This window comes from Vombatus ursinus, unplaced genomic scaffold, assembly GCF_900497805.2.
Source record: "Vombatus ursinus unplaced genomic scaffold, bare-nosed wombat genome assembly UNPS02014863.1, whole genome shotgun sequence".
In the NCBI taxonomy this organism is placed as follows: domain Eukaryota; kingdom Metazoa; phylum Chordata; class Mammalia; order Diprotodontia; family Vombatidae; genus Vombatus; species Vombatus ursinus.
The window spans coordinates 2,770,944-2,783,076 of NW_020954641.1; the positions used below are offsets into that span (position 1 = coordinate 2,770,944).

General features: G+C 42.4%; 1 protein-coding gene across 3 annotated transcripts in view; it reads left to right on the forward strand.

The window, feature by feature from the left end:
• ABLIM3 (actin binding LIM protein family member 3) overlaps positions 1 to 12,133 on the forward strand; it is a 170,803-nt gene that overhangs the window by 140,929 nt on the left and 17,741 nt on the right. For 2 of the 3 annotated variants that reach the window (XM_027841881.1, XM_027841883.1), the window contains 4 exons: positions 881 to 1,010; positions 5,687 to 5,737; positions 7,533 to 7,655; positions 11,157 to 11,276. In XM_027841881.1, the coding sequence (XP_027697682.1) occupies positions 881 to 1,010; positions 5,687 to 5,737; positions 7,533 to 7,655; positions 11,157 to 11,276 (424 nt within the window). The remainder of the gene's footprint in view (positions 1 to 880; positions 1,011 to 5,686; positions 5,738 to 7,532; positions 7,656 to 11,156; positions 11,277 to 12,133) is intronic. The other variant, XM_027841882.1, reaches the window with a different exon arrangement.

Consider the following 12,133-nt stretch of genomic DNA (forward strand, 5'->3'; position numbering starts at 1 on the left):
AGGATGTGAAGGGAAGCCATGTGAAATAACGGTTAGATGGTTTGGCTGGAAGCCAATTTGTAGAGGGCCTTGAATATCTTGCAAAAGAGATTCCTCTGAGGCTTAGAACCTAACCTCCAAAGGGATCTGCTGCCTAGGAAGGATAGATGAACTCTGGGGAAAAAATAAGGCATTTTCTTCTCTGGGTCATACGATCACATTGTACCCCATTCTCTATGTCTCTCTTTCCTCTTTTCTTTGCTGCCTGGATATACGTTACTGCACTTCTCCTAAGTCGATGGGAACTTTATCGCCATATTCCCAGGTAATTCCATAACCTGAAGGAAAGACTTGACCCTTTCCATAAAACCCTTAAGTAGTGAACAGCTCCATCATTCCTCCCCTGCCAAAAAGTGTAGCTGTGACTCCACCCTACGTCAAAGACCTTCTGCTCTCCTTCCCTACCTCCCCCAAGCTGGGGTGGGGGCAGGGGGGAGAAGGTCAATGACAATGGGTTCCCTAACATTCCCATTCTCACCAGATGAATATAGGCTGCTTCAGCTTCAGGGCTCATTAGCACAATCCCATTTTTCTGTGGTCACTGACTAAAGACACCAGCAGTCGTTTTAGAAAGAAGGCCACCAGGGTCCCATTTCACACCCTCACAGCTGCCCATGAGAGAGTGAAGAAGACCTTGTGCCATCACCCTGCAGGTAACAAACCATGGGCAACTGCTGTCCTGATTGGGATCCTCGAGAAGAGCTTGGATGTGGGGAATTCTTCTGTCCATCCCTGTCTCTCATCTGGGCGAGATCACTGGGCAAAGTCCCCGCTCTCCGTGGGTGCTGGTGTTCCCTTTTTTGTTCCTACTTCCAGGTAACGACTCTTCTCCTCTCTGTAGGACATCTTTGAAAGTCTAGACCTCCGGCAGCGGCGAGCCTCCAGCCCAGGCTACGTTGATTCTCCGACTTACAGCCGCCAGGGCATGTCTCCTACCTTTCCCCGCTCACCCCACCATTATTACCGCTCAGGTAAGATGCATAAGGCCCCGAGGCAGAGGTGGTGAGCTTCAGAATGTGCCCGCGCAGGACTAGACAGGCTGCCTACAGTCGATTTCTTCCGGGGCCTCTGCTCGTCCCATTCACAGCTTTGTCTTTTCAGGTTCTCGGTAGTTGGGAGGAAGGATGCCTCTATGTTTAAAATAACTTGGCAGTTTAAACCTAACCTCACTGAATGGAAAGGTCTTTGCCCTGAAAGTCAGGGCATGTAGGCTTGAATCACATATGACTTGATAGATGACCTGGGGGAAGCTAATAATCCTCTCTGACTCTCAGTTTTCCTATCTATAAAAAATGATCAATGGGTTAGGTCCATTGTTCAGAGTCAATCCTGTGAGTCTTCCTAAACCCAGGGAGGACCTGTTGAAAACCGAGATCCCCAGCAAGGCTTGGATCTCATTGGGAATTAGGAAATTGGGAAAAATTTGTCTTGAATTTCTTGGTCATGGGGTATAGAAATTAAAGGAACCTTCAACTCATCTAACCCAACCCCTTTATTTTACAGAGGTAGAAACTGAGGCCCAGAGAGAGGCAGTGACTTGCCCAAGGTCACACAGCTAGTATGTAGTAAGGGCTTTAATTATAGATACAGTGCTCTTTTTGCTACATTATGTTTTCTTTCACTGTATTCTCACTCCCAGATTGATACTGTCGTTCTTCACTTGAACTCTAGGCAATTGGAAGCCTCACATTCTGCTCATTGGCCCTGTCCCTCAAAAACTCTACTACCATGGCCAAATATCCTGATGCTAGGATCTGCTCATTTGCCCTTGTCATTTCCTCCAAGACACATTTTCTGACCCAAGCATGCTTTGTAAAAGGGTTTATCAGTAAGCGGGAAAAATGTAAGTAGGCATTGGGTACAGTGGACAGAACACTGAACTTGGTTGGAATGTTGAGCTTGGAATCCTGAGTTTTAATCCTAGCTCTACCACCTACTATCTGTGTGGTGTTGGACAAGCCACTTAAGTTCTTTGGGCCTCAGTTTCCTCATTTATAAAATGAGGGGGTTGTACTAAATGACCTACAAGAAGGTCTCTTCCATCTCTAGAGTTATGAACTGTGGACTCGAGTTATACTTAATAGACTGTTTTGGACTGGGTCCACCACTAAGGTCCTTCTCCACAAAAGCATGGAGGAGTTTCAAGGCTCTCAAAAGCTGGGGAAGTGCACCACAAGCTCTGGACTGTCCAACTAAGCTGAGGAGGCTCCAAGGATGGGCCTGGCAATGGACTGTTTGTCTTGTCACCTAGAACCAGCCTAGCTAAGTGCAGAATGTCTCATCATCAAAAGTTTAGTCACCTGGGGATGATTTATTTTCAAATAAATCTCCTCAAGTGTGGAAGGGGCTGCCATGTTGTCTTGTCCATGTTGATGAAATCACAGATCTTTGCAATACTTGTCTTGAAGTACAGATCACCCCCAATATATAGAGTATTGGCATAAAATTACACCTATTGGGAAAGAAAAAAATGTTTAGGTACACCCTAGAAAGAACTTTTATCCTGAAGAAGAGAGCTATGAATGAATACATGATTACTGTCTTCAAATATCTGAAAGGCTTCCATGTAAAGAGGAATTTTTTTTTCTGTTTGATCCAAAAAGACAAAAAACTGGGAGGATTGTGGGATAATTTAAAGGAAAGAATATTGTGAGCCAACATTAGGAAAATCTCCTAACAATTAAAATTTCCCCACAGTGGAATGGGCTATCTCCCAAGGTAATGAGTTCCCTGAAGGTCTTCGAGTAAAGATTAGATGACCACTTGCTAATCATGTTGGAGGGGATCTCTCCTGAGTTTGGGGCTCAACTGAATATCTTCTGAGGTCCTTTCTGATTATGAGATTCAATGATTAATAGACTATATTCAAGTTTAATACAAACTGGATTTGACGGGGAAGCCAAGCCTATTAGTAGAGTCTGTATACCTGGGGATAAGCATACTTAGTGCTACAAAACATTAATCTGCCAAGTGCAGTGATTGAATGGTTTACAGAATGGTTCACAAAAAAACAAAAAAATCTGTCTAGACCTAAGTTAAATGTCCCTCCAGACTTGCCATGGGACTCTGGTCAGAACCTTAGGGGCATGATCAGAGGCCATGGGCCCAGAACCTCAGACCAATATTCCTTTTGATTTGAAAGATAAGTTTTCTTTCCCTGGACCCTGTTCTCTTTCCCTTGTCCCTGTTTTTTTTTGTATGTTTGTTTGTTTTGTTTTTTAAGTTTTTAAAAATTTTTTCCCTGTTCTTTTTTTCAAGACCCCTGTTCTCTTTCCCTGATCCCTATCACTTTCCCAGATCCCTCACAGCCTCTGATGATATCCAGACTCCTGCTTCCTGGGCCTTAAGCTATTAATCTGTTTTAAAATCTATAGTACAGTTTCATCTCTTTGAGGACACATCCTACTTTCAAGTTTCTTGGGATCCTGACTGCCTCTTTGCCTGGGTCATTTGACTCTCCTTCATTCAGGGATTGATGCAACTTGTCATCTATAATAATACTATTCCAATAAATTACAAAGATAGCTTGGTCACAGACCTGCATATATTTGGTATTAAAGATCCTAGCGATGGCTGGCGGGGGGGGGGTGGCAATCAATGGGATGGGGTTAGGGATCAAAAGAAGGGGGCTACAAGTCTTAGCCACCTCTCAGAGTTGATGAATATTCCATGGTGAGCATGACTAGGGTCATCGGCCTGTACACGGAAACAGAGTCAGACCTGTTTCCTTGGACAACATGCATGGAAGAGAAATCATGCTTTCTTGCTCTGCAGCTGGACTTGGGGAATAGAAATGCCTTTGTTTGTTCCCCAAGGAATGTCCTCACCATTTCTGTGTCACCATGCCCACACCTCCCCCTACCAGTTCACGGCTTATCTAACCACCTGCTGACTTAATGCCTATTCGTTCTCTCTGTGCCTCTCTTTTCTTCTGTGACCCCTGTGGCTCTCCTGGGCCTCTGCCCTCCAGGTGCAGAGAGTGGGCGGAGCTCACCCTACCATAGCCAGTTAGACGTGAGGTCCTCCACTCCAACCTCTTACCAAGCTCCCAAGCACTTTCATGTTCCAGGTAGGCGGGCTGTGGAAGCCCTGGCCCGGGTGCATGCTCAGTGGGGTCTTCATGAGATTCCGTGTTTTCCTGGCAGTAGCCCTGCCAAGCCAAGGAAGCCTTTCTTACCTTAATCAGGCCTGGGATTACCCATATCCTTCCCTATTCTTTCCCTTTAAACTCATATGTGACAGACACTCAGTCTCAGTCTTCACCCTTAGCCCAGCTAACTTCACTAGAACAGGAAGGGCACTACAAACCATATCACAGGAAGAATAGCTAAAGCAATTGGGAATGTCTGTCCAAGAGAAGAGAAGATTTAGGGGACAGAGATCACTGACTATCTGAAGGGATATCCTATGAAAGAAGCATTCTGTGGGGCCGTAGAGGGCGAAGGGAGCAACAGTGGGTTTTACTTGAGGGGAGGGAGTTTTCAGCTCAATATGAAAAATCTCCCAACAAGAAGAGCTGTTGCACATAGAACAGATATCTTAGGAGACAGTAATCTTGGACAGGAAGAGCTTAAGCTGAGGATTGATGACACATTGTCATGAAGGCCACAGAGAGATGCCTAAGCGAGAGATTGGACTTGAAGCCCTCTGAAGTCCTTTCCAGCTCTAAGAAGTTTGGCCTCCCACTGGCTGCCAGCCTTCCCCAGGTCAACATCTCCATGAAGCTTGGCACCCTGTGGCCTTGGACAAGCTTCTTAGTTCAGCTTGGACAGCTCCACTAATACCTCAAGAGTAACCTCACTCACTAACCACATGCCTCCCCTTTTCCATCTCAGAACTTGGGATGAGCCTATCTAGGGGTGTGCTAGAGCCAGCTTTTACCAGCTCACAAGAACATGTTGTTAAATTTTCAGTGTGAGCATTTAAAACTCAGGAATTGGCAAACACTATAAATCAGGGCTTGACTTATTGTTCTGTTGATTGGCTAGAGATTAGATTTAAGAAAGTGATGGACAATATGTTAATAATGATGATCAAACTTGAAAGTGAGTCACATTTTCAGAGCTAATTACTAATTATACCAGCACACCACTGGGTCTATCCCTCCCTATTCTCCCTGGGACCCTTCTTAGCCCCATCAAATCCATACCTCTACTCCAAAACCAACAGTGGAGGACAGCATGGGGTGGTGTAGGAATGAAATGTTAGTGATAAACCCAGAATACAGGGTCCTAGAGCAGAATGAGCTGTGGGCATGGGGAAAGGGCAGTGGATATCTTAACTGATGCATTCATTCTGCATGGGGTTTACGCTATGCATGTTCACTCCACACCTTGGGCCTCCATCTCCACCCTCCAGGGCCTAAGGTATGTTCCATCACTGTCTGACATACTCCGATGAACCCATCGCTCCTCCTCTCCCCTCCCCACCCTACACCCCCACAGTCTTCTTCCTTATTTGATTGTTGCTTGAAACAAGGTTAGGAATTTGATTTTGGAAGAAGTCTCCCCAAGAGGAAGAGATGGTGGACCCTTAGTTCAGGTGATCAAGTAGATCTCTCTGTTCAGACAAATTGACTTGTGCTTCTTCCTTTGTCCTTTTCCTCCTTTTCTCCTTTCTCATCAACTCTACCTCCATCAATGGGCAGCTGCTGGAGAAAGCAACATCTACCGGAAACCCCCCATCTACAAAAGACATGGTATGGTCTTTGGGAAGCCAGTGGACTAGAGAGGTTTCTGGAGGGGCAGCTAAAGGATACTGGATTCAGCTGTGGTTTGGGAAGATGGGGCAAGGAAATTTGCACTAATGCCCCTCCCTCCAAATAAAAAAGTATGCATATTTATAGGTTGCTTTAAGGTTTATAAAATACTTTAAATTCAATACAATGCAAACACATTAAATTCTTACTATGTGTAAGGTAAAGTGTTATAGTAATGAAGATACAGAAACCAAAAAAACAAAATCAAATCTGAGTCCCTGACCTAGGGCAGCTAACATTGGTGAAGGAGAGGACACAGCATTAGATAGATAGATAGATAGATAGATAGATAGATAGATAGATAGATAGATAGATAGATAGATAGACAGATGGAGGGATGGATGGATGGATAGGTGGATAGGTAGGTAGATAGATAGATAGATAGACAGATAGATAGACTGACAAATATATAAAGGGGTGGCACTAACAACTAGGAGAGAAAGGAAAGGCCTTATAGGAGTTATTCCTTGAACTAAACCTTCATAATAATACTAACTAGAATTTCTATAGTGCTTTAAGGTTTGCAAAGGAAATGTTATCTCATTTGATTCTCACAACAACCCTTTGAAGTAGGTGCTGTTATTATCCCCAATTTTATAGATGAGGAAACTGAAGCCAAAAGATCACATGACTTGGATAGCTAGTATAAACATGAAGCAGTATTTGAACTCATCTAGTCAGTGCCCTATCCATTGTACCATATAATTGCTAATCTTGAAGGAAGCTAAGCTTTCTGAGAGGAGATGAGGAGGCATCTCATTCCACACATGGATATATGCAAAACCATGGAAATGAGAGATGGCATGTTGAGATAGTAGGTCAATTTGAGTGGAAAATAGCTAATGTGAAGGGGAGTAATGTGAAATAAGGCAGAAAAGGCTAGTTAGGAACCAGATTGTGAAGTATTTTAAATACTAGGTTAAGGAGTTTGGGATTTTTATCAGGGAGGCAGCTAGGTTGCACAGTGGATAGAGCTCAGGTCCTGGAATCAGGAAAATTCATTTTCCTGAGTTCAAATCTGGCCTCAGACACTAGCAGTGTGACTCTGCACATGTTACTTAACCCTCTTTACCTCAGTTTCTTCATCTGTAAAATGAACTGAAGAAAGAAATGGCAAACTACTGCAGTATCTTTGCCAAAAAAAAAACTGGGGTCATGAAGAGTCAGACAAAACTAAACAACAATTTTTATCAGTAGGGAGTCACTGAAGCTTTTTGAAATAGGGGAGAGAGAGCAACAGACTTGTGTTTTAGGAATATAAATTTGGCAGGTGTGTGGAGAATGGCTTGGAGAGGGGAGAGGTTGGAAGTTGGGATACCAATGAGGAGGCTATTCAGTTTATCCAGATGAGTTGCAATGAAGGCCTAAACTAGGGTGGTGGCTTTGTGAGAAAAGCTAAGGCAGGTGAAATGACCCATGGAAATAGTTATGGAGGAGTGGAATATTTCAAGTATGTAGAGCCAGGGAAGCTCTGAAATATTTAATAATTTACAAATATTGTTATTGGTAAATTAGTTTAATGCACTTTAGTGAAATGAGTACTGGACCTGGAGCCAGGAAATCTGAATTAGAATTCAAATTCCAACACTTCATGATAGGTATAAATCAACAAGTGTTTATAAGCACCTGTTATGTGCCAGGCACAACACTAGGTGCTATAGGTAGAAAGACAAAAACAAAATAGTTCCCTGGCTTCTGGGAGTTTATATTCTATTCTACTTCTTGTGTCTAACAGGGAGCGATGAACATCTAGCTGGAGCTCAAGCAGTTACCAGAATGCCTCAGAACGGCTACAGCCCAAGAAAGGGAATGAGCTCAAAGGCAGCTCAGTGGATAGTCCCTGAAGCAGGAGTGCTGGGTTTGAATCCCTGCTCTGCTATTACTGCTTGTGTGATATCGCTTTCTGTCAATCGCTTTCCCTTTCTGGGCCTCAGTTTCCTCATCTGTAAGATGAGTAGGTTGGACTAGATCAAGCATTCTCCACCTAAAATCCATAGGTAGATTTTAAGGGGTCCTTAAACTTGAATGGGGAAAAAAAATTACACCTTTATTTGCAGTAACTTCTAACAAAGTAATTTATTTCAATTACTTAAAAACATTATTCTGAAGACCCACAGGCTTCAACAGAGAGCCAAAGGGATCCATGACACACAAAAAAGGTTAAGAACCCCTTGCCTAGATGATCTCCAAGGTCTCACCTAGCCCTATGTGGTTGTTCCTTATGGCCCATTTCTCAGATGACATTTGGGAAAAATAGGGGAAATAATGTGCAACTTCAGGAGAGCCAAGAAGATTCCTCTGAAGTCTCCAGCATGGTTTGAAGCCTAAAATTCTGTCTTTCTCTGTGAAAAGACACATCTCTGTGTGAGCCCTGGCCTGTACGGAGTCAGGGTCCATTACGAGTCTTTCATTTAGGAAGGCTGGGCAGCACATCCGTATGTCAGGGTATGGTTGGCAGAAACTTTTAAGATGGAACATGAGAAGATGCACACTGCAGCCTCTCCCTGTATGATGGATAGAAGGTGTCTAAAGTCATTAGAAATAATGGGCTTCTGGGCACTAGAGTTCTTTAAAAGGCACCTTATAGGAAGTAGTCAGGTATAATAAGAAAAGCATTGTTCCAGGATTCAAAAAACTGGCTCAAATCCTGTCACTGTAGTGCAAATCAACTACTCCGTGCCTTAATTTCCCATTCCACAAAACTGTAATAATAATAATTGTGCTTTCAGGATCTAATTCGCAAGAGTTGTTGTGAAGGGAGCACTTTGTAAACCCTGAAACACTATCTATACAAATATCAATATCTTTTTTTGGCAAATTGTCAGGGAGGTTGTAAAAGATATTCTCTTAAGATTCAGGTTGAATAGGGTGACCACCGAGGTCACTTTAAGCTCTAAGATTCTGTTATTCTGTGACTTGCTGGCTGTGTGACCTCAGATAAGTCTCTCTTCTCTCAGCAAGCCTCAGTCTTCCAGCCTATAAAATGAGGATTAAAAGTCTTTGTACTTACCTGCTTTGAGTTATCATAAGAATCAAGTATGGGTCAAGTGCTATATGAATATAAGTTATTATTAATAATAATAATAATATCATCTATAAATATACAAGGTACCCCAAAAGCCTTAGTACAGTTTTAAGTTTTAATAACTTCAAAAGCATAAATGCTTCAAACTTCCAAAAAACACAATACTTGAAAGGTGAATTACTTTTTTAATATTGAAATATTTCTTATTAAAATTCAACATAACCATCATATTGTGCTATACGTGGCTTTAGTCAGTTTTCAAACTTTGTAAAAACTTTCATCAGCTACTGTTTTGTGACTGAAAGCATTGCACTTGTAACCCTAGCCTTAAGATCATCCAAAGAATGAAGTTTTGATGTATACATGACAGTTTTGACATGACCCTACAATAAAAAGACTAATGGAGATAAATCAGGTGACTGAAGTGGTCAGGCAAAGGGACCTTATCTACTGATATACCAGTCTGTGAAATTGTCATCCAAAAAGTGTCCCATAGTAAAATATACATCCTGCAGAAGGACAGCGTGCCCACCTGGTTAAAATTAAAAATATATTATTCAAAATTCACAAAATTAAATAAGTATGAAAGAAATTTAAATAAACTTTCAAATGATATTTTCATAGGTTTTTAGCATTTTGACTTTTGAAATTATTAAAGCTTCATATTGCCCTAAGACTTTAAGGACATGCTGCATAATAAATATAACATTATTACTAATACAGTACAGGGATACATAAGTAAGGTGATGGATTGTGTGTCTGCTATTTGAGGACCAGCCTAGATAAGTATAGAGAGACTTATGACCAGGAGGTTGGCCACCAGGTGATGATTTTTTTTTTGGCCACAGCAATGCACAAAACCATCTGTATAGTACAGTCTCATAGGTTTCTTGATAATATACAAATCAATCTTGTGGTTAAAAAATGTTGAGGAAACATAGATCCTGACTAACTCACAGCCACCCAGATCCCAAGGTTGTTTCTAGTTTAAGGAAATGAAGCTATACACATAAACACAGATGACTAGCCCTGCACAGAATTATGCAGGCTGCTTCTGTGTAGCCCAGAGCAGGCAGAGTCTGTAAAGTTTTATATTGAGGTAGACAAAAAGACCGAGCATTTTACAAATGCACCAATCCAATGTAAGTAGACCCAGACCACCTCTGAATATACCAATCAGAAATAGGTCAGATACGTCTGGCTATACTTAATGGACTCATCAGTCATTTCAGCTATTTCTGTCTACATGTCTCCACCATCCTTACCCATCCTCTGGAGGGAGGAAATCCAGACTGTATCAGCCCCCAAACTGAAGAACAGAACCTGTCAAACCAAAGATACTCTAGCTTTAGAATAAAGTTAAAGGTCATAGAATAGGTTGATAGAATAACCTTAAGATTGAAGAGGGAAAATATGATGAAGGTGAAGATTTGGGCTAGAAACTGAGACAGGAGGTTCATCTGGAACCCTGGGGTGGAAGGGAAAAGAGCATGCAAAGATCAGTGCATGAGCATGTTGGTGGCTCTTGGTCTAAGCGGTCTCAGTTTCTGTGACTGTAGCATTCTCTGTCCTGTAATGATAATGATATCTCTTGTATTTGTTTTGTTTTGTTTTTTTCTACTGGCTTTGATCTGCCCTGGGTTGCATGGCACCACCTCTTCTGACCTCTACTGCACCACTTGTGTTGTAAGTAACTATACCCATCATCAATTTCATGGTTTTATGCAGATCTTAGTCTTTACCTAGAAACCAGTTAGGATCATAGAAATAGGAGGGACCTTAGAATATGGAACTAGAGGGGACTTTAGAAAGTAGAATTATCAGAGTTGGAAAAGACCTTATAGCATAGAATGTCAGAATTTGAAGGGCCTTTAGACCATAGAATGGGAATGAGGAAGGACTGGAGCACATAGAATGTCAGAGCTAGCAGGAACCTAAATCATAGAATGTCAAAGGTAGAAAGACCCAGAATATAGAATGTCAGAGCTGGAACAGAACTATGAATATATATTAGAGAAAAAATAAAACTTATCTCAGCCACTAGGCTGACACATGGGAACCATTTTTAGCCCTAGTCAGAGGCCAGACTGAGAGTAACTGTCCCTCTCCATCTTCCTTCTTCTCTTGTCCCTGTGACCCTGATGTCATTGTAGGGGGCTGGGGCTGGGGATTTTGAGGGGGCAATGCTTGAATAACTGCAGACTACCCAAGGCCTTCATTTGTTTTATGTCAAGAAGATTTCCTCTAGCCTTTGATTAGATAAACCACCCCCTCCCCCACAACCCTCCTGAGCTTCCTGTCCTGTGGGCACCTCTACAGGCAAATCATTGGCAGCAACGAAAAGCAAAACCAGTGAAGATATCACCCAGTCCTCCAAGTATGCTCCAGCCTACTCCCCAGACCTCTACTATGGCTCAGAATCTGAGTTCTGGACCTACCACAGCTCCCCCAAAGGTAGGTGGCTCAGCCTGGAAGGGAGAGGAGGAGAGGTTGGTTGTTGTCCTTCTTACCCGAAGAGGACCAAAATGGCATTGCTATGTTGGGGTCAAAATACAGTGTGTCCAACTGTGGCTGATCAGAACAATATGAGCTCAGAAGGCTGTACTACAAGTGGGGCACAAATCATCCGGATGAACATTTGGGAAGATGTCTCTAAATTTGCACATCTCACTTCTCTTTTGAACTACTGAAATTCTGCTTTGCTCATAGAGCCTTCTTTGATGCAGGCACTCCATGCTAGGTGGTCCAGTGCATACATGGGAGGAGAGGAAAAGGGAGACAAGTGCTGCCTGCCCACAGCAGGCTCCCCTCAAGTCAAGAAAAAAGAAACTGTTCCAGTCTACTCTTGGACATCAGGGAAGCCTCCAGATCAGGAACTGTTTCAACAAACATTTCTTAGGCAATTTCTCTGTACTGAGCAAACACAAAGTTTAGCTAAAATTTAGTCTCTATCCTTAGGGAGATGACAATCTTAGAGAAGAGGTAAGATATACATCAGTAATACAAAGCAGAGAGTGAGTACAAAGTGCCGTGAGGGAGAGGTCCCTTCCTTTTGGGGAATCAGATAATTCAATTCAATAACTATTTATTAGGCAAGTACTATGGGCTGGGTCCCATATAGGCCCATTCTTTGCCAAGAATGCAAAAATTCAAACAAATGAACAAAAAACTACCACAGTCCTTGTCCTTAAGCAGTTAATAATCTAAAGGAGACTGACCTGTACATAAATAGACATGATCCCAGGAAGAATGGGGATAAGAACAATAGAGATCCAACAAAGGGCTACAAGAAATTTGAGAAGGAAGAAATC